Source organism: Vigna umbellata, chromosome 2, assembly GCF_029865625.1.
Source record: "Vigna umbellata cultivar VRB3 chromosome 2, Vumbellata_1.0, whole genome shotgun sequence".
NCBI classification, from domain to species: domain Eukaryota; kingdom Viridiplantae; phylum Streptophyta; class Magnoliopsida; order Fabales; family Fabaceae; genus Vigna; species Vigna umbellata.
Window position 1 is genome coordinate 51,545,617 of NC_142166.1, and position 12,914 is coordinate 51,558,530.

The following is a 12,914-nucleotide window of genomic DNA, read 5'->3' on the forward strand; positions in this document are numbered from 1 at the left end:
AAGGGGCTCGCTTCAACGAGGGTATTAACAAAGTCTGCTCAAGAAACAGAACCTAATCATTTATAGAGATTTATTTATGGCGTACTTATATTTTTTTTCGTAGTCATTTATGTATTTTTTAAGGTTTAAAAAATATATATTTCTTTTAATTTATCTAAAATGCAGGTGAAAATTGTTCGTACATGTGCACATATATGTTTGACATTTTATATCATTTTAATATTTATATAGAGATATAAATATATTCACATCACGAGATAATAACTTCAAAGTATATCGTAGTACATAAACCATATATAAGAATAAATCAAAAGAAATAATTACACAACACTAAGAAATGATACATGGTATGTATATTGATTGATAACTAAATCAAAAGAAAACGTATTGCCACTCAAATAATAATAAAAAAACCATTATATTTACACTAAATACAAACAAATAATCATAAAAAGATTTAATTACCAGAAGACGACAAAACTATCATACAAAAGAACGAATATAAATTGATATCACACAAGGATTTAAAGTTCATACAAAAAAATTAAGAAAACATTTCAAGCAGTTATGACGAGAAATTTTAAGAGCAAGAGGATTATTAGTCGATTTTACCTTTTAAAATCCAGCAACAGATATAATATAAGTGTGTCAATAATATGTGCAGGACGCTTCGCCCACAAAATGAAACAATAAAGTACAAGACTAAAATAATTAACAAATTTAGGCAATCAGCCTTTAACCGATATTATGTGAATAACTTACATCTCAGCGTTTTTGCATGCAAATACAAAAAATTACAAACGTCGTATCACTCACTCACTGGCAGTAATAGTCGCAAAACTGCATCCCCCATACGAGGAAGTCCAATCTGAACCAAAGCTTCATTCCCAATCAATATACACTTCTGAATTCCTTGAGCGGCGGAAACAGAATTCAACGGCCGTCCCATCATTCAGACAGAGGAAAATAATGGGTTGGCCACTTAGGGTATGCACGTTTGAATAAATTCATACATACAGTATCACGCTGTTCAAGAACCCCGTTGAGAAGGCATTTCATTGTTCCTGCGAAACAATTGATCCAATGTCATTAAACTATCATAACCCAAATATATTACTGATCGATAACAAGCAGACTATGAAATGAAAATACAATCACCAACCGGAAACCTATAATGTACCAGAATATATAACTCTATCTTAGTTCAGTCAAATTACCCTTAATCAATCCTCAACACCTCCCAACCCGGGGTATGTAATTACAAACTAGATGTACATGTACATGAAACCGTATTCGACATTAAAAACCTTCACATCATAACTACTAGTACTCTGAAAAAATAGATGCGATTGCCTTTACAACAGCTGTGCTGATAGATTACTCTTTCAAAGATAAGAATGCTATCAATATTTATTACCAGACAGGATAAATTCACGTTGGTCGCATATCATAACCCTATCAAGGAATAAAGAGTTTTTCCGAAGAAAATGGCAGAAAGCAATTCAAAACATAGACTACTATGAGAATCATGGAGTTCACAGGAACATCTTTGACCAGGTAACAAATAATCTATATTCTCCCCATCAAATAATTAACAGTCAGAGTGCTAACAGTAAGATTGATGGTAAATGTTTCTAGCATAACCAACATACCATGGGTACCAACTGGTTCTTTAATTCGCCCACGGAGGCCACGTTTGGTATAAAGCTCAACAGGCTGCAATCACCAACAATATTAAAAAACTAATTAGGGAAACAATGGAGACCAGTTTTGAGGGAGTACACCTCATTACTGTCCAACTAAAATTCAAAGAATCCGGATGCTGGGTTATTTTCACCTTAAACCATTTAACATCCTCTGGATTATAAAACATGTGTCTCACAGAAGCTTTGCGTTTCGACACTCTTTGGGGGTAACTGCACCACAAAATGTTTAAAATCTCAATAAGAAAACAAGAACTCAATCTTCAATTTTCAAAAAAGATCATAATACAACCCTGAAATTTCTTAACTAGAATAAAAAATGCAAAGATGTAAACAAAAACAATAGAATCAATACAGGCAACATGCAAGGTTTCCATAAGGTGGGCCAAGACAACACATATGTGTGTGTGTGTATATATATATATATATATATTTATCCATACCCTGTCAAAATAACTCGTTTAAGGATTATCCTATCTGGATCAACAGTTTTCAGTGAGCCAACAGCAGCCACTACAGGTGCAGCATTCTCTCCGGATATCTTAAGGATTATTGAAGGAAGAGGAGGAAAAGAAATTGGAGCATATATTGAAGCCACTGAAAAACGCCCAGCATGGAGAAACCTCTCCATCTTGTTCTTGTCAGTATTTATGAACTCACTAGAGAAAACTGGCCTGCAAAAAAGTCGCAACTCTCAATATTTTTTCACCCTGAAGAGATCTACTATATACCAAAAAATCCTTTAAATTGAAGACCATACCTGCCAACAAATTGCCTAAAGCCAACATGAAAAATTAACTCTTCCTTGGACTTGATGGGTGCATCATATGTTTCATGTTTCTTCACACTACACAGCACAAGTCACTTCAGTTCATGAAATCTTTTGAATGTTCAAAATCAACCACAGCTAGTAATAAGGCCATTTAAGCAAACAGACATTGAAAATAATAAAATAGTAAAATGATACAGTGCAAAAATACCTGAAATGAAGGACAGATACTTTGGACTCGTGTTTCAACAGGCCACATGTTGTAACTGGCATTCTCTTTGAAAGCAAACACAACTTTGAAGCAACAGCACTGGGCACATCCTTGATTTGCAGCCTAGCATATGAGCCAACTGGAATACAGTGCTTGCAATTTTCTTGATCCAATTCTAGAGCTTTTGCAAGAACATGTTTTTGTGTTCTTTTAAAATTATCAAATTCGAAAATTTTGGAATAATCTTGAGGTAGAGATTCCTGATAATATTAGAAATGTCAGATTGTTGTTTTGGGAGGTTAGAGATATTGACTTACTATACAGGACCTCCAAAGACACATACTTTAGGATCCCATGAAGAAGTCCTAAAAGACTTGAGCCCCCTATATTTTGCAAACCGCTTCCTAGCAGGAGCATCCAATGGTGTATCCACTTCATCTGGAAACTCTGGAAAAAGACAACAAATAAATGAAAAACAATACAGTTAGAAATAGTAGAATAAATCACTAATACCACCAAATTATCCATATTGTCATCTCTAGCAAACTTCTCAATGAAATACAATTCATAGGAACAATAAAATAGAAATTACACAACCTAATTTAGATAAACTTTAGATGCAGGCATACCAAAAATTCGAGTTGTCTTCAAAAGAAGCAAATATGACAATTGGTTTTCTTTAATCAGCGAATGTGACAATTGAATGCTAATAAGAATTGAAAACGAAAAGAAATGCACCTTCATCTGCTGCATGTGCTTCTTTAAGTTCCTTGAGTTCATCTTGTATTTTCTCTCTGGTTAAGTTATCCACTTCCTGTAATACAACGCGAAAAAATCATGCATTGATGATATAGATTAAAATCTATCAATATCAATGAGGGGAGGGGGGCCACAGACTTCCAATTACAACCACATTTAACTAATGTGTTGTATACAAGCTCACCATCATCACTGAATCATTGTCAGTTTCTTCCTCAGAGTCTCCAAGTCTAAGAGAAACGTCATCACCATCAAATTCTGAATATTTATTTGTCTCTTTACCAGGTAATCCATCTTCCCCTTCATCCAACACCATACCGTCATCATTTTCATCATCAAAATCTGACTCATCAGAATCAACTATCCATGCAGCCTAAAAAATTGAACATCAAAATAAAAGCCATATATATATCATTTCTTTTTTGAAACTGAATATTTTGTAAGCACCAAAAAAATATAAAATATAAAGAGAAACAATAAATACTCAGAAGAAAATTTCAGACCTGATACTCTGAAGTGCCATGGGGTAGACTCCTCTTCTTTATCTTCCTTTTCTTTTGATCTTCATCAGCCTTTGCCATTTCAGCCTCAGTCGGCCATGTCTAGTAACAAGGAAAGATGCCGTACCCATTCATTAAAAGGTGTTAAGTAAAGACTGAAGCATACAGAAGCTCAAGAAACAAATGAATAATGAAAGAGGTAGGATTTCATTATCTACCTGCTCTCCAGCAAGAGGATCAGGTATATTCTCAACAACTAAAGCTTCATGGTTAAGAGGATCAGGCACAAGAGAGCCAATGACCTGAAATATGATAGAGAAAAAATTGAAAGGCACGAAAATAAACGTAAATACAAATAAATAAATGGTTAAAGAATGCAAGAGTTTAAAGGGTTCAAAAAATTGGAAGATGACAATATACTAGGGCTTCCTAAAAAGCCCATGTTAAAATTTCAAATATTCAATTCAAAAGGGGAGGGATGTGCTTATTTTGAGATGGACCAACACTGTATATTTGAGTACTGAATATCAAAGGTAATCCCTATCGCATATTGGTTGTGGGACTGCCATATATCCTAGGGAAATAGACAGCAACATTATCAAAATTCAACATGCGTTTTTGATTTATATCTATCTCAAATATGGGAAAACAGTAGCTTAATGTATCAGTACAAACTAAACAACCAAACCTTTTGCCACTAGGAGAGATTCATGGTGATCACACGCTATTATGATCTATTGTGAATCATTTCTATAGACAAAGCATTGACCTCTAAATCTACTTATCATATGAAACGTGTGTGAACTCCAATTCAATCACAATTATGTTGACATTTTTGACAATTATATTCCTTTATCAATTCCATGAATGCTCTGGTTTTGTATGGAAGACCACGGGTAAAACTGCCAAAGTACATACCTCCGTATCATTCACTTCATCTGCATCCATTAGGTCTTGATTTTTCCTTGAATTCAAAGGACAAGGATCTTTTAATAGTTCAATTTTAGACAATTGGAAATCTCCTGCACCTGAAACATGAACCTGGCAAAAAATTTTAAGACAACTAAATACTGCAACTACAATAGAAAAACTGCAAACTTGACAGTTACCAGCTGATTGACTGAGAGACTACGAGAACGAAGGTAACCAGTGAGAAGCAAGGTGCATTTTCCTGAGTTGCCCTCGTATACTGCACCAACCTGTAATTTACAGTGGGTGGCAACCATGATTAATGTCAATAAATAGGTAAATCAATAGCATCAATCAACATCTAGATCAAATTACAGTAATGGCTCTAGAAAAAAAGTGACTGTAAATTTCTCACCAACTTATTGTCCAAAAAAAACAACATCAGGTTTGTTTAATGCCACAGGATTACAAACATGATCAAACTACACCATTACTCTCGGTATGCATTTGGCCTGGGTAAATGGTTACATTTTATTGAATGACAATCTTAGGAACGTAGTGTGGGGTTTTAAGGCCATAGCCTCTCCAACTACAACAGCTATATTTAATGGTGTAATTCTCCCAAGGATTGTGATCAGAAACAAACACAGAAGTTCTATCAGCATAAATTCAAACCTTTTGAGCCAAAAGGTATGAGCGTTGAGTTCTCCAATGAGGAACTTTAAGCCTTTGTTCTTTAAAGAGCCACAAGAACTGCATTATTAAAGAATGGAAAAGTGTAAGCTTAGACCATCATACTGGGAGTACATTTGATGGAAAAGGTACTATCAGCATTGTCAGCTAACAATGAGTGAAATAACCTTATGTAGGTCATCCTTTGTATCAGCCGGATAAAATTTACAATCCTCAGGAAATTCCGAGGAAAGACTAGATGTGCATGTCTTCTTCAGTTCATTCCTTTGTTTAAGATCAGAAGGTAAATCCTGAAAGCATCAAATGGAATTTCATCATAAATATCTAAAAATCAATTTGTCAGCGAAATGATAGGAACTTGTGAATTAGTTCCCGAGTTGAAAACAATAGGATCCATTATAACATACACGGATAAACACAGCAGTGCCGGGTAAACCAAGAGATCTAAATACAGAAAGGCATTGACTTCCAAATGAGTCAACGTAGTTGGAATCAGTTTCTTCATACAAAGACTTTGCCGAGGCCACAAAAACCATTAGATCAGCAACCTACAACATAAAGTGCCCAATGCTAATCAACATTTCAGCACCTTTTAAACTTAAAATAATGTAAAGCACATACAAACTATGATACCTTAGCCATTTCCATGCATGATAGTAGATCACCATGTGGTGCTTTCAATACCTGAAATGTAAAACATTTAGTCACTGTTATAAAATCCTTTTGCTTTGGCTTTAGACAGAAAGAATCATCAAATATCTATTCCATACATGCATAAATTTAAAATCTTGTGCTTATTTTCGAATTAACCAGGTACAGGTCTATATCCAACATACTACAATGAAAAAACGTTGATCTTCGTAAAAGAAAAAATGCGAAGTTTTCTATTTCTACCGCTAATTCAATCCATTTTGTATCTATATAAGTTTTCATTAAAATTCATCACTAAGTGCTTGCAAAGACACATGCCAAAGCAGCAGCAGTGTACTCCCATATAAGAACCACTGAAGCATATGAAAATAAGGACCACCAGATTATATTCGTCTTTTATTTCAGTTTTCGAAAGATTTGATACAAACATTCAAGATAACGGATGGTGGTAATTCAGCAGCTGCAAGAATGTTATGTGCTGCACCAGTGTAAACATATCGTTACTCTGTATAAACATTTGTAAACATATTCATTAATTCTTGTCCTGTGCTCAGGAGAAAAAAATGCAGCATCTAATATACCGTTATTCTTGTTCTATATTCAGAAGATGCAACGGTTCCTGGCAGCACCACACACGTATCTTTAGATAATAATGACAAGAGATCATCAGCGAGTGATTCTAAATCCAAAGAAGCACAGAGGGCAAAGAGAACCTGCGAGGAACAAAAGATAAACAATCAGTATCCAAGAAACAAAAGTCCGATTCTGACCAATAAAAATAAAACATGATTCACTCACTATGACTCGAGGAGGACTTCTCGACCCACTGAGTTCTCTTTTCTCTTTCAAGACCGCAGCCCTTTTCTGATCACGTATCTGTAAATTTCCTAATCAGATACTCTGGAAACGACAACGCAACGCACAAGAAACAGTGGGAACAAAGAAACAGTGACAAATACCATTTTACTTCTCTGAATTCGAGCTGCACGAGCGCCTTTGCCAACATTGCGCTCTGCTTTTGAGATTGCAAGTCTGTCTGAAAAATCCAACAGAAAAAAGCAAACAATAAGAAAGAGGCAAAAGAAATCAACGGCACGGCTATGAAATACTAACCCTTGTCAGAAGTTTTATGAAGATTGCGAGAAGACTTGGATGAGAAACGGGACTTGTGAGCCTTATTGACTTGAACTCTGGACCCTCCCATTGTGGTCGAACGCACCGGTAGCTTTCACCGCTGCGTCGTCTTGTCGATCCCAGTTGCAAGCAAAACCCTATTTCCTAAGCAAATAAGCCGCGGAGGGTTTAACAAACAAAATATATGTAAGCGACATGAAATTACTTATATAAACCCGGTTCGGACCATAAGCCCATTATAGTCATACAGTTAAAACTATTTTCCCTATTTGATTGCTGATTAATTTTTAATAATTAATAACTATGAATCTACTAATAATAATTACAACTATGATTTTTTTATAGTAATTTTAAAAATTAATGTAAATTTTTATTTTCTAATGAGTTTGAAGTATTTTCACAAAAAAGTAAGTTCTCGTACTAATGTTTGGTTTGAAAACTATTCATATTTAAAGTATTTTTATTTTGTTTTTCATAAATTCAAAACATAACATGTCAGTTAAATCATATTGATTGAATAGAAAAATTATTTTAAAAATATATATTTAATTTCATTTATTAATTTATAGTTTAATTTTATAATAATAATTCACATTTTTTTATTTATTTTTGAGAAGTAGATTTAATTGTAACTATTAATATACAAAAAAAATACATTATTAATCAATAAAAAACACAATATTTATTTTAAAAAGGGTAATTGTAAAAAAAATAACTTTTTATCCACTCTTAATATAAACCTTTTTAATCAATTATAACGATTAGACACTAAAAAGTAATATTAAAAATAAAATTTAAGATAATTAAAGTTATAAAATTATGTTGTTGATAACATAATAATCATTTACATTGTTATACTGATTTTTTTGTTATTATTATTTTGCATCGGATAAAAGGAAGGTTAAACTTCTTTTACACTTTGATCTTCTTGATAAATTTGGGAATGATTGATTGGAATTTAAAGGATAAATTTGGGAATGATTGATTGGAATCTGAAAAGATTTAAAGATAAATTTTTTTTGTTGTTGATTGTTTGAGTAAATTTGAATTTGAAAGATTTAAAAGTATTTTTTTACAGTGGTCTGTTTGAATAGATTCGTAGGTGAGAGGAAATTAAGAGTGAATTTGAGAAAAATTATTTTTATTTAAGGACCTTACCTTATCTTTGACGTGTGTTTGGTTGATAAAAAAAAAGTTCCAATTTCTGTGCAATGCAACTTTGGTGATAAAGAAGCTTCGGCCTTGAGAGCAGCAACCTTCATGACAACATGTTGGTTTTCCCACCACAACTAACCAACCCATTCCCTTCCCTCCACGTCACCCACTTATCCACCCACCGCTACCACCACCACCACCACCATGCCCTCCCGCCGCCGCACTCCGCCGCGAACTCCGTAACATTTTCCCCCCCGAAACCAGTAATCGTAGAAGAAGGCCCCGACGACGTCCTCTCCTTCCACAACCGCCGCTACGACTTCACTCCCCTCCTCCACTTCCTCTCCAACTCGGACCCCAACTCGGGCTCCGACTCGGCACCTCCAACGTCCCTGGACTCAACCGAGTTCCAACTCGCCGAGTCCTACCGCGCCGTCCCTGCACCACTCTGGCACGCGCTCCTCAAATCCCTCTGCGCTTCCCCGTCCTCCATCAACCTCGCATACGGCGTCGTTTCATGGCTGCAGAAACACAACCTCTGCTTCTCCTACGAGCTCCTCTACTCCATCCTAATCAACGCCCTTGGCCGCACCGAAAAACTCTACGAAGCTTTCTTACTCTCCCAACGCCAAACTCTCACTCCCCTCACCTACAACGCCCTCATCGGCGCGTGCGCGCGAAACGGTGACATCGACAAGGCCCTCAACCTGATGTCCAAAATGCGGCGAGACGGTTACCAACCGGACTTCGTGAATTACAGCTCCATCATTCAGTATCTTACGCGCTCCAACCGCGTGGACTCTCCTTTTCTGCAGAAGCTCTACTCGGAGATTGAGAGCGACAAAATCGAAATGGACGGTCACCTGATGAACGACATCATTTTAGGGTTCTCGAAAGCGGGTGATCCAACACGGGCCTTGCGTTTTCTGGCCATGGCTCAGAGCAACGGATTGAACCCTAAACCCTCGACGCTTGCTGCTGTTATCTTGGCGCTTGGGAATTCGGGAAGGACGCAAGAGGCTGAAGCGTTGTTTGAGGAGATTAGAGAGAACGGGTTGGAACCAAGAACTAGAGCTTACAATGCTTTGCTTAAAGGTTACGTGAAAACGGGTTCCCTTAAGGATGCAGAGTTTGTGGTCTCTGAAATGGAGAAAGCTGGGGTTATGCCTGATGAGCAAACATATAGTTTGTTGGTTGACGCTTATGCACAAGCTGGGAGGTGGGAGAGTGCCAGGATTGTGTTGAAGGAGATGGAAGCCAGCAATGTGCAGCCCAATTCGTTTGTTTATAGTAGAATTTTGGCGGGTTATCGCGACAAAGGGCAGTGGCAGAAATCTTTTCAAGTTCTGAAGGATATGAAGAGCTGTGGTGTGAAGCCTGATAGGCATTTTTACAATGTGATGATTGATACGTTTGGGAAGTATAACTGTCTTGATCATGCAATGGCAACGTTTGAGAGGATGTTGTTGGAGGGGATTCAGCCGGATACCGTTACTTGGAACACGTTGATCGATTGTCATTGTAAGTCCGGGCGCCATGATAAGGCTGAGGAATTGTTCCAGGAAATGCAACGGAGGGGATTCTCGCCTTGCATAACTACTTATAATATTATGATTAACTGTATGGGAGAGCAGCAGAGGTGGGAGCAAGTGAGTGAGTTTTTGAGCAAGATGCAGTGTCAGGGATTGCTACCCAATTCAATAACTTATACAACTCTGGTTGATGTGTATGGAAAGTCAGGGAGATTTAGTGATGCGATCGAGTGCTTGGAGGTTTTGAAATCCACGGGGTTCAAGCCTACTTCAGCCATGTATAATGCTCTAATCAATGCCTATGCACAAAAGGTATGTACCTTGTTCCTCGGAGTCTGTCTCATTGCAAGTAGTTCAATGCTTGCTAATCTAATCGTTGCTGGTCTGCAGTGTATGCGCCAATATACTGATTGTGTTAGTTTATGAACTGATTTAAGTTTAACTTTCTGCACCTTACTAGCTTTGACATGAATATTATTCTTTCATTTGGCTAAATTTTCGTTGAGTGAAGTCTAAAACTTCATTTGTCTCATACCGGCTTGCTGTTTTGTATTGTGTCAAATAACTCAATTGAAACCATGAAACCTCAAATTTCTTTTGTACCTGGTAACTTTGCATTGATAGTTTTTTGTTTCTTTTTCGAAAAAAACTGATGTTAAATTGAGGTGCCGACAGTCATCAATTGTATTTTTTCTGTTCTGAAATTCAGTGGTTATTTATTCTTCTTCCATTGAAAAGCATAATGCACTAATGTGGGAAAAGAGAGCAGGCTGAAAGGGCACGATATGTTTGGTAAATATTTGGCTAAAATTTTGCAGGGTTTGTCTGAACTAGCAGTAAACTCATTCAGGTTGATGACAACTGAGGGTCTGACACCCAGTCTTTTAGCTCTCAATTCATTAATTAATGCATTCGGTGAAGATAGAAGGGATGCTGAAGCCTTTGCTGTCCTGCAATACATGAAAGAAAACGTATGCTTTTCTGTCATTTTTTTTTCTTCCATTATGTATGGCTATACCCTTTTATATGGTATTTGACTTGTGTCTTTGGTCAAGTACTGATTTATTTGTTCATATTAACGGCAGAACATTGAACCTGATGTGGTTACTTATACCACTCTTATGAAAGCTCTGATTCGTTGTGAAAAGTTCCAAAAGGTACGTAATATTAGCATTATCACATAAGTTTGTTGTCCTTGTTCTTCAAAGGCAATTATCATAGATATTTTTTTGCACATAGTACGTTCCAAGTGTGTCATTTTACTGTAGTTCCCCTCTTCTGTGTTGGTTCGCAGACCCTATACTTGATGAATTAATAAATCGATGTAAATAACATGATTTCAACATATAAATTGACTTGGCTTTTGGTTGTTTTGCCATGTTTTTGGGAGATTAAGTTGCATTACGTTCCACATTATCCCTCCCTAACATTGATGATAATGTGATGGAGAAAAATAATAGCAACTTTGGAGAGAATATCGTAGCTCGTTTATTAGTTTATTTGTGACTTAATTCTCGCTCAAACTCTGCTGCATAATTTGGGTTTCAGGTTCCAGGCGTATATGAAGAAATGGTCACATCTGGCTGCGCTCCTGATAGAAAAGCTAGAGCAATGCTGCGGTCTGCACTTAGATATATGAAGCAGACACTGAAATCATAGTTAAATTATCAAGCACATTCTTTCATAAAGACAAAACAAAATCAAATTTCCTCACCTTGGTTATAATTCTTAAGGTTAGTGCAAGCTAACTAGCAGACTTGGCTTAAATTTGCATGACGCGGCGGGACTTCAATTTTGATTTTGAAATTAATAATTTCTTAGTAACTGCCTTGTGGATTTGGTGCTAAACCGTGAAATTGGTTGGCATTGTGTATAAAATTGGTCTGAAATTGGCTCGTATTAGTGCCTGAGTGGTGGTTGTATATGTTGATACATTTGAACAATGAGTCTGTTATATTTGTTTTGCTACGTTTACTTGGAAAGCTCAAATTGTGATGAATATTTTAATCTTTCAGGTTAATGTAACAATAAAATCACGAGTTCTGTTCTAGACTAGCATTAACTCTTCACAGCAGGTGTGATTGGGCAGTATCATTGTGAATATGTACGCTCCAATAGTGCCTGAAAGAGAAATGAAGTTCGGAAATCACGGGGTGGAGCGCAAAGAAATTAATGACTTAGGTAATGCTGTACGAATGTATATCAATCGTTGGGATTTATGTATCATACGTTGATGTAAGTAACAAGTTATATGTTAAAATGCATATTTTGTTTATAAATGTGAGTTCGTGTAATTTAAGATAAGAAAATGGGAAGAGTGAGTAGGTAGGTACGCATGTCATTAGCATTGCCATGATTACTTCAGAGGATTGACAGAATGTTTGTTTTATCGATTGTTCCACGTTGAATGTATTTTGTCTACTTTCCAAGACCGAACATGGAAAAGGGAAAATTAGATTGTTTTTTCAAAAGCAACTAGTAAACAGAAAAATACTGACTCGTGCAATTTCTTCATGGGAATTTGGATGAATAAATACTATATATTTAATTTACGTGTCAATCGAATTTTACTCCTAGCATGTTTGGGTATACAATGCAAATTAAGTTTCCCACATTACTGAGAATAAAACTGTTAAACAAATATTTCCAATCGTTTACGCATTTGCGGTCTATTGCAACAGTTTACCAAATACACTACCCGTGTGTTTGTAACCCCATTCACGTTGAAAGTGTCACTATTTAAGTTCTTTTCACATGAACTTTATCATCAAACTTATCATTTTTTTGTATATTTTAGTAATCTATTAAATTGATAATAGAATAGTTATTTGTTTAAAAAAAAACTTGGAAACAAAACAAGTTGAATCTTTTTTTCAACTTTCTATAACGTCTCTTAGA

At 36.0% G+C, this 12,914-nt stretch overlaps 2 protein-coding genes across 3 annotated transcripts; one reads left to right on the top strand and one right to left on the bottom strand.

The window, feature by feature from the left end:
• Positions 1-635: 635 nt before the first annotated feature.
• Positions 636-7,505, bottom strand: LOC124845209 (pre-rRNA-processing TSR1-like protein). The gene is made up of 21 exons (XM_088107424.1): positions 7,309-7,505; positions 7,155-7,231; positions 6,994-7,071; positions 6,777-6,908; positions 6,178-6,228; positions 5,952-6,092; positions 5,712-5,834; positions 5,527-5,604; positions 5,052-5,141; positions 4,861-4,983; positions 4,161-4,244; positions 3,946-4,044; positions 3,627-3,815; positions 3,422-3,497; positions 3,027-3,130; positions 2,684-2,943; positions 2,464-2,550; positions 2,147-2,377; positions 1,838-1,916; positions 1,653-1,716; positions 636-1,064 (listed from the first exon to the last, which is right to left on the bottom strand). The coding sequence occupies exons 1-21, from the start codon at positions 7,397-7,399 to the stop codon at positions 949-951; spliced, it is 2,373 nt and encodes a 790-aa protein (XP_087963550.1). The 5' UTR covers positions 7,400-7,505; the 3' UTR covers positions 636-948.
• A 1,016-nt stretch (positions 7,506-8,521) lies between these two features.
• On the top strand, positions 8,522-12,295 carry LOC124845208 (Pentatricopeptide repeat (PPR-like) superfamily protein). 2 transcript variants are annotated; one of them, XR_015784465.1, is made up of 5 exons: positions 8,523-10,328; positions 10,835-10,987; positions 11,102-11,173; positions 11,565-11,749; positions 12,032-12,295. XR_015784465.1 is itself a non-coding variant. In XM_088107425.1 (4 exons), exons 1-4 carry the CDS (start codon positions 8,598-8,600, stop codon positions 11,673-11,675), a joined length of 2,067 nt encoding a protein of 688 aa, XP_087963551.1. In that variant the 5' UTR covers positions 8,522-8,597; the 3' UTR covers positions 11,676-11,990. The 2 variants fall into 2 exon arrangements, 1 of the variants encoding a protein (XP_087963551.1); XM_088107425.1 differs by lacking the exon at positions 12,032-12,295 and having other exon boundaries at positions 8,522-10,328; positions 11,565-11,990.
• The last annotated feature ends 619 nt before the right edge of the window (positions 12,296-12,914 follow it).

What these genes read in the sequence shown, in the direction of transcription:
- LOC124845209 (XM_088107424.1), bottom strand. Translation starts at nt 7,399, where the DNA reads ATGGGAGGGTCCAGAGTTCAAGTCAATAAGGCTCACAAGTCCCGTTTC. An exon ending in AGCACATGCAGCAGATGAAG is followed by an intron (nt 3,131 to 3,421) that starts GTGCATTTCTTT and finishes GTCTTTTTCCAG; the next exon opens with AGTTTCCAGATGAAGTGGAT. An exon ending in AAACGAGTTATTTTGACAGG is followed by an intron (nt 1,917 to 2,146) that starts GTATGGATAAAT and finishes TTTGTGGTGCAG; the next exon opens with TTACCCCCAAAGAGTGTCGA.
- LOC124845208 (XM_088107425.1), top strand. Translation starts at nt 8,598, where the DNA reads ATGTTGGTTTTCCCACCACAACTAACCAACCCATTCCCTTCCCTCCAC. An exon ending in TGCAATACATGAAAGAAAAC is followed by an intron (nt 10,988 to 11,101) that starts GTATGCTTTTCT and finishes TATTAACGGCAG; the next exon opens with AACATTGAACCTGATGTGGT. An exon ending in GTTGTGAAAAGTTCCAAAAG is followed by an intron (nt 11,174 to 11,564) that starts GTACGTAATATT and finishes TTTGGGTTTCAG; the next exon opens with GTTCCAGGCGTATATGAAGA.